Source organism: Trichosurus vulpecula, chromosome 9, assembly GCF_011100635.1.
Source record: "Trichosurus vulpecula isolate mTriVul1 chromosome 9, mTriVul1.pri, whole genome shotgun sequence".
In the NCBI taxonomy this organism is placed as follows: Eukaryota; Metazoa; Chordata; class Mammalia; order Diprotodontia; family Phalangeridae; genus Trichosurus; species Trichosurus vulpecula.
Window position 1 is genome coordinate 143,696,830 of NC_050581.1, and position 8,697 is coordinate 143,705,526.

An 8,697-nucleotide genomic window follows, 5' to 3' on the forward strand; every position below is an offset into this window, starting at 1 on the left:
CAATTTCACTCTTTAAAAAACATAGAGAAAATAGGAGCAAGAAAAGGAAACAAGAAGATGAATTCAAAAGCTTGTAATAATAAGAGATCCAAGACCAAGAATAAGGCAAGGTTTTTGAGGAAAGTACAACAAAAAGTGCTTGGGTTTTTGTTTATCTATTGTTTGTTTGTTTGGGTTTTTCAGCCAGATGAGGGTGGGGTAGGGGAAGGAGGATCCAAAAAAGGGTAAGATTTTCGATTCAGGGTGGGCAGGATGATGATGACTGACAAGAAAAGACAGAAGTCCGTATGTGTTATTTTGTTTCTGTATTGTCCACCAAGGAGAAGAATCTTAAATTTAATATAGCTAAATGTAGTCTTACACTTGGGTAAGAAACAAAAATCAGATTTATAAATACAAAATGGGGAAAGCATTCATCTGGAAAAGTCTTAGGAGTTATTAGGAGGAAAACAAGTTCAATCTGAGTCAGTGATGTGATGTGACAGCAGAGAAAAAAGGATCCGTTCAAAGTCACACAGTTAGAAAGAGGCAGACCTGAAATATGAACCAAAGCCACTTGCCTCCATTCTCCAGGCTCTTGTCACTACAGTAGAATGATTAATTATACTCTGCTGTATCCCATATATGCAAGTGATTCCAGATCTTCGCATCCTGGAGTAGAGTAGCTTGGTGCTTTGACCAGCTGACCAAACATGTGCAGATTACATAAATTCCTTGAGGACAAAAGGAGAGGAAGCGTGGGGTAGTGGATTGAGAACCAGCCTTGAAGCCAGGAAGACCTGGGTTCCAGTCCCACTTTTTAGCATATAGTAGCTGTGTGGGCCTGGGCAACTCAATTAAATGCTCCAAGCTCAAGGCAAGCAGGACTATAAGTCAAAGAGAAGGCACCAACCTATTTTGGTAAAGAGGAAGTTTTTTCATTCAGGAATTCCTTTTACTGATGGAATCAATGTTCTAGTCCCTATCCCTAAGGACAGAAACTTGTTTTCCATCTTTGTGTTCTCCCGTGCCTTGAACATAATATGTGATAAAGTAATGACTGCAGAATTAATTGGCTAAGAGAGGAATAAAAAGAAAAAAGTCAGAAAGAAAAATAGGAAGAAAATAAAATGCAAATATAAATAAGTTATATGAACACAAATAAATAATATGAATAATAGATATGAATAAATTGAAACAGGGATTTTTTAAAAATATGGTCAGATATCCACGGTTTTTTGAAGGAGAGTCCCATTTCCTTTGGGGATGGCAACAGAACATCTACCAAGGCCAAAAAGCCTAGAAGCCTTCTGTTAGAGGTCACTAGGACCTTTTTTATAGGCCATTTAACGTTTCTGGTATTCTTAAATTCATTCATTCTACTCTCAGGAAAATATATTTATTTTAATTTGTGTAATCATAACATTTCCACCCCCACAATCTAGACCTGGAATATCCCTGGAATATCTCTCCCTTCCCCTTAAGCGTTCATGTTCTTTCCTCTACTTGATTACAGATTTTGAAAACCATGCCTCTCCCATGAAGACATTCCTGACGTGTAGAAATGGTGATTTCTTTAGAATTCTGTTTAAATAGGCAAGTCCTATGATTTCCTTTTCACTTACTGCACTAAATTAATTTATCCCTTTGCTTACCTATAATATAAATTCTTCAAGGATCTGTTATTTCATGTTCCCTCTACTGATGCAAATTGCAACTCCCTCCATGGCCTATGGTTTAATGAGTTATTATGGCCAAAAGAATTTACCACCTGGTGGCCAACACCAGTGATAAGCCTCTCCAAACTCACCTAGGAGGATCCTGGGCTGAAAGACAAATCAGTTGCTAGGCCCGTACTTAAATGTAAACATTTTGATTGATTTATTTATTTATTCCATATTTCTCCATTTATCTACAACTCTTTAACAACTCCATCCACATGAAAGCTGTCGCAGATTGTAAGCTCCTAGAGACAGACATTCTGTCTAATTTACTTCAAAAAGCACAGTGTATCATGCCACATTCAGGCAGTCTCTTAATAGATGCCTCTAATAATGGTCACAAATGAGAGGGAGAAATTGTATTCCCGTATAAAGATGTACAGTATTTCTGCTTTCCTTTGACTAATGCCAATATTCACTACTTTGCCTCTGATCAAATTTGAGGACAAGGTTCTTTTTTTTTCATAAACGTGTAAATTAAGCAACTTCATATATTCGGTCAGGTCATGCCACTACTCAAACATCTTCAGGGGCTCCCTCCTGCCTCCTGGGTTAAAGTTCAGACTTTTTTGTCTGGCTTTCAAGGCTCTGCATCCTCTGACATCACTCTGTCTTTCCAGATTTATCTCTTAGTATTTGCCTCTCTCTATTCACTCTACACTCCAGGCAAACCAGATTTCTCTACCTCACCCCATCCCCCAAGTACTTCCTATAGTCTCCCAACTTTGTTCACTTTTATATGAAGGGCCCTCCCTTCTCTTTACCTGTTGGATTCCACCACATCTCTTAAAGCCCAATTCAAACACCTCCTCCTCCAGGAAGCTTTCCCTGGCTTCCTGTCCCAGTCCTGTTTATTTTTCTATTGTCAGGGCTAATCATTTGTGTTAAACTGTTTATTAAAGTTGTGGGTAAACAAACATTAGTCCGTTGGAAATTTGATTAAATTTCATAACAACAATTAAATCTCATCTCAAAACAAGGATTTGGGCTTAGTCTTTGCTGTATGGAAACTTGTCAACAGAGAATGAGGTTTCACTTGGATCCACTGGATTTGGCCCCACAGTTCTTGGACACCTAGAATCCTAATTCCTTTAAGTTTTGTTCCCTCATTCACCAGTGTTCTGTCATTGACATATACTAGGAGGGAAGAAGGGTGTGAAAAACAGAGAGAAGAGGAGGAAGATGTAAGTATGTATCGTGCAACTTAGGTAGGAAAGTCCATTTGCTCAGTCATCTAAAACAACTCATCTTCTGTAGTACCTACCAAAGTATCCCGGCAGAGCCAAGCAGATGGTGAATGTACAAGGAACTACTTGGGGAATATCCACATCTTCGAGATCCTCCAGCGCAGACATGCAGAGCTGTGTGGGGAGATTATGCCGCATGGGCTGGAAACCGCCCTCATTTTGCAGAGCACCATCATACTGATAGAGAGTCACCGTGGAGAACTGCTCCCCGGGACATTGAAGGGGCTTTGCTTCAGAGTCCCACTGAAAGCTCTTCGTCGCCATCCTGCAGAGAATCCCACCTGGGAGGGGAGAGGAGGAGAAATACAAAGACGGATTCCATGGGGCCACTAACGGTACCAGCCAAGCCCAGTTCAAAAAGTCTCAAGGTGGCAGCTGGGTGGTTGGAGATCGTATTGGACTTGGACTCTGTATGGTAACCTGGCTACACACACTTCGCAGTGTGAACCCGGGCAAATTGCTTGGACCTCTCAGCCTCAGTTTCCTCATCTGTCAAATGGGGATAAATCATAGGACCTACCTCCCAGGGCTGTTGTGAAGAAATAACAATGATGATGAATAGCGTTTATATGGCCATTTGTAAAGCAATTATCTTTTCCTTACAACAACCCTGAGAGGCAGGTGCTATTATGAGATGGTGTGTGTAAAGGGCTTCGCAAATCTTGAAGCACTATATAAATGCTAGCTATGATTATTACCCAAATAACCTTCCTCCACTACTCCAACGTGCATCATTCGATTCTCTCCATTTCTGTTAACAGTCCTATTCATTCAGCATTACTTTTTTGGGAGGCTCTGAAGGAAAGTATGGGAGAGAAATGGTATTAGACTGACTACCAAATTGAAGATGTACAGAGCCTTTGTGCTGACCTCGTTGTATGCCTGTAAAGCTGGACAGTCTGTCAGTGCCATGCCAAGAAACAAAATCGCTTTCATTTGAACTGTCTTAGGAAGATTCTGCTATCACCTGACAGCATAAGGTATGAATGAGGTCCTTACTCAAACTAAACTGCCAAGCATTCAAACTCTGCTTCAGAGAGTGCAACTCTGATGCACGGGCCACGTTGATTGAATGCAAACCATACACTTGCCAAAAAGACTGTTTTATGGAGAACTCACACAGGGCAAACATTCACATAGTGGTCAGAAGAAGCAATACAGGGACACTCTCAAGAACTTTGGAATTGATTGTGTGACATGGCAGATACTGGCACAGGACCTCCCAGCATGTTGTGCCCACATCAGAGAAGGTTCTGTGCTCTATAAGCAAAGCAGAATTGAGACAGCTCAAAGGAAACGCAGGATGCGCAAATTTAGAGAATCCACCCCAAATGTTCACAGGACTATTTGTGCCCAACATGTGGCAGAGCATTCCGAGCCTGTATTGGTCAGATCAGCCACAGTCAGACACGTTGAAACTTGACTGTAGCATAGTGATGTCATTTTAGTCCTCTTAGAGAAAGAAGCACAACAACCAACCGAAAAGAATTTAAGCAGCAGTGACAGACACTGTTCCGAATGCTAGGAATACAAAGACAAAACTCAAACAGTTCCTGCCTTCAAGGAGCTTACATTCTTTTGAGGGGAAATGGTAAGTAAATAAGTATGATGAATAATGGTGATGGTAAGTGATGGAAATGGTAAGTAAATGACAAATAAATAAATTTTGTAAAATTTCACCAGATATGTGAGTTTATGGGCTTAATAAAGAAGCTCTGGGTAAGGAATTCCTTCTACCAAGGCAGATCCACATGTTGAATGTGACTAGAACAATTAACAAGTCAAGCGACTTGTCCAGAGTCACATAGTAGATATGTCAGAGGTGGAAAACAAACACAAAATATATAGAGAATAATTTCTTTTGAGGGGAAGGGCATTAGCAATAGGTATATGGGGAGGGGAAAATCAAAATCATCCCAACTGAGGAGATAACATTTGAGTTGAGTCTTGAAGGAAGCAAAGGATTCTAGAGGCAGGAGTGAGAAGAGATAAAGCGGAATGCTGGGTAAATGGAACATTTGGACTAGAATGTTGAGTGCAGGAAAAGGGATCTATATTTGAAAAGCCTGGCAAGTGAGGCTGGAGTCTGATTGAGAGGGCCTATGGCTGCCAAACCAGGAGTCACACATACAACCCTTTGTTTATATTGTCCTGAATCGTTTTTTTAACTATGCCATCTACATTAAAAAAAAAAAATTCTCATCTCCACAGCCAGGTTGTAAGTTCCCTCAAAGACTCAGACCATATTTTAGACTTCTCCATAATTTCTCCTTAGGGAATTACCATAGGTGGACCCACTGATTTGAGATCATAGAATTTAGAGTTAGAAGGAATCTTAGAGATCATTTAATCTAACCTCATTTCATGGATGAGGAAACTGAGGCCCAGAGAGATTAAGTGACCAGTGGCCAGAAGAAAAAAATGGGAAAATTAACATGGCAGCCTCACCAAGATCTAGGCTTCTTTGATACAAAGTTCTTGTCACCCATTAATATCTGACTGAATATACTTGGTGCCACTTGGAGGATCACTGGGAGGTGACTTGACACAAACCATGGAAAGAGAAGATGAACAGAGTGACACTTAGATTGCACCTAAGGAGATGCTTGTTCTTTAAGTTGTCTTTTTAAGACGTTAAATCAGAGAGGTTTGGAAGAGATTCAGGGCTCCGATGATTTGGAGGATGACTTTGGGCAAGTCATTCCTTCCATAATGTAATAACAGCTCACATTTATATAATGCTTTAAGTCTTACAAAGGGCTTTCCTCCCCAAAGTCTTGAAGGCCCAGAAAATCAGAGGGGCTTACCCCCAAACACACTGCAAATCAGCATCAGGGCCATGATTTGAAACCAACTCTTCAGAATCCAAGCCATAAGATGATAGACTTAGAGCTGGAAGGGTCTAGTGGTCCAACACTCTCAGTTCTCAGATGAGAAAACTGAAGCCCTGAGAGGTTTAGGGACTTGCCCGGCAGGGCTCCACAGGACCCCAAATCCACTAAATTAAGCTGCCTCTCACCAAGGCCTCTCTGGGACTTTCCCTTCCACGGTATAAATCTTGTTGCCTTCTTGGAAAGTGAGCTCCTTGGGGGCACAGAACAAGGTATTTGTTTTGTTTATTTGTTTCTGTCCTCAGGGCTTAGCGCTGAGTGGTAAACGCTTAATACGCGCTTGATAACTGACTAATAGACCACCCGGGAGGAGGGAGGAGCAGAGTAGAGGGTAACCCCCGAAAGTGCCTTCCAATTCTGACATCCTTTGGTTCTGTGTAAGACAATGCGGACTCAAATCCCCTGACACACTCACTACCCATACGCACATTACACACTCATACACCTGACACCCCTGCACATGTGAAGGGCGGTCCCTCGACTCAGCACACGTACAGCCCCTCCGAAGGTGGGTCGAGAACTTCCATCCTTCATTGTCCATCCTCGGTCCCACGCGCGGGCCCTCCTGGGACTCTCGCCCCCTGGCCACACACTTCATCTCGCGCAGGTGCCATCCCCGAAGGCTAGGGTCTGGGGGGGCTTACCCACTCGGGATGGAGAGGGCGCCCCCCGCAGCGATCTCCCCTCCCCCCCCCCCGCCCCTCCGCCCCGCCCCGCCCCTCAGGCCCAGCAGCCCCGGCTTCTCTCCCGCATTTCTCTTCTCATCCAGTCTAGGCTACTCACTCCTGACCCAGGGACCCCCGTGGCGTCAGTACCTATGTCCGTCCGCTGAGGCAAAGAACGCCCCCAGTGCGAGCCGCGCGGGAATCTGAATGAGGCTGCTCTGTGTCGTGCGGTTGCTAGGCGAGAGGGGACTTTGGTGTTCGTCAGTCCGAGGGCTTGGAGGCTGGAGGGCGGGGCCAGAGCAAGGCTTTCATTTGTATGGGGTACAAATTAGGCTCATAAGAAAGTGACCAAGCTTCCCAAGGAGAAGTCCTAAGCTCTTCCTTCCAAAAAGTCATTAACATTAGAGTTGGAAAGGGGCTTTTGGAGAATGCCCTGGACTTGGAACTAGGGGACCAGGGTGTCGGGTTTAGATTCTGCCTCCTGACCTCTTACGGCCTGCCAGAGCTGGCAATCACTTAACCTCCCTAGATCTCAGTTTCTTCATTTTGTAAATGAGGGGTCGGATGTGATGACTTCTAAGGTCCCTTCCATTTCTAAATCTATGATCCCTACAATCAGCTAGTCTTAGACCCTTACATTTTACAGACGAAGAAACGGAAGCCTGGGGATGGAGTAACGACTTGGCTAAGGTCTCACAGGTAGGGAGAAGCAAGGCTGGGATTCAGCCCCAGGTGCTGTAAACTAGATCCAGATCAAATGTCCTTGTCGTTCTCCCCAAATGGGGGAGGGGGGAGAGAAGAGTTCCCTCTCCTCATTTCAAAATCTATCATTTTCAGTCGTTTGAGCCATGTCTCACCTTGGTGACCCCACTTGGGGTTTTCTTGGCAAATGTACTGGAGTGGCTTGCCATTTCCTTCTCCAGCTCATTTTACAGATGAGGAAACTGAGGCAGTGTTAAGTGACTTGCCCAGGATCACCATCTGAATCACAATTTAAAAAAAAAAACACCTTTATTCAACAGTACAGGAGAAGAAACAGAAATGAATTTAAAAGCAATCCCTGCCCTTAAAAAAAAAAAAAGCCAACCTTACAATGTAATAGCAGGAATAAGATAGGTACCTGGACAAATGTAATATAACTTAGAATGAAATGTCTATAAAACCCCCCATTTCCCTGGCTCTTTAAGGGTTACAAAGTGCTTTCCTTTCAGTGGTACTGTAAGGTAGTTATTGCAAATACAATTTCTGTTTTAGAGTAAAGAAATCTATGCTCCCATGCAGTTTAGAGGAGTAAACTGCCTAGTAATTAGAAATTTCTTCCTCTACCCTGGTCTCACCCATAATAACAACAGTAATGTTATTATTGCTGATAATAATAACTATCATTTAAATAGAACTTTAAGATTCTCAAAGAGTTTTACAAATATTATCTCATTTTATGATTCTACATGCATAACCTATATCAGATTGCTTGCTGTCTTGGGGAGAGAGGGCAAGGAAGGGAAAGGGGGAGAAAAAAAATGAAACTAAAAATTTATAAAAGTGAACGCTTTACATGTAATTGGAAAAAATAAAATACTATTAAGTGGAAAAAATTATCTTCATTTTTTTTTCACAACAACCTTGGGAGATAAGTGCAATTATCCCCATTTAACAGATGAAGAAACTGAGGCAGACAGAAGTTAAGTGACTTGTCCAGGGTCACATAGCTAGGAAACGTCTGAGACAGAATTTAAACTTGGGTTTTGTTGCCTCCAGCTCCAGTACTCCACTGTGTGACCTATTTGCTTGGGCTGTGATTGTGAAGTTTATTGGTCAAAGAGCCCAAATACTTTTGTTTTTAGTGCAAGGCAGTAGAAACTCTAAAGGCTGAACTGACTTCCTCCCCCACTAGCTGCCTTCCCAAGTCACTGCACCGCTGGTGCCCAGTGCGCTAGTGACCTCGGGAAGTTGGTATTAGGGTTCAGACCAACTTGGTTTCTTGCTAGCTGCAAACATTTAAATGGAGGGGGAAAAAAGACTGAAAAATCAAAGATCACATTAACCTGAGGCAAGAAATATTTTAAACCTAGTGAGAAAACAGGGAGTGAGGAGTTTAGCAGATTAAGCAAAAAATGGAAGTTACAGTTGCCCTGTGTCTCCCACCCCTCTCTATCCTCCCTGCCCATTGAAAATGGACAAATAAACCAAGTTT

The 8,697-nt window shown here is 42.6% G+C and overlaps 1 protein-coding gene across 1 annotated transcript in view; it reads right to left on the reverse strand.

The window, feature by feature from the left end:
* The window catches only part of CFAP92 (cilia and flagella associated protein 92 (putative)), a 76,167-nt gene extending 69,731 nt beyond the window's left edge, over window positions 1-6,436 (reverse strand). The window contains exons 1-2 of the mRNA XM_036739646.1: window positions 6,334-6,436; window positions 2,965-3,228 (exon numbers count right to left, since the gene is read on the reverse strand). Coding sequence (XP_036595541.1) covers window positions 2,965-3,228; window positions 6,334-6,436 — 367 coding nt within the window. The remainder of the gene's footprint in view (window positions 1-2,964; window positions 3,229-6,333) is intronic.
* Between the last annotated feature and the right edge of the window lie 2,261 nt (window positions 6,437-8,697).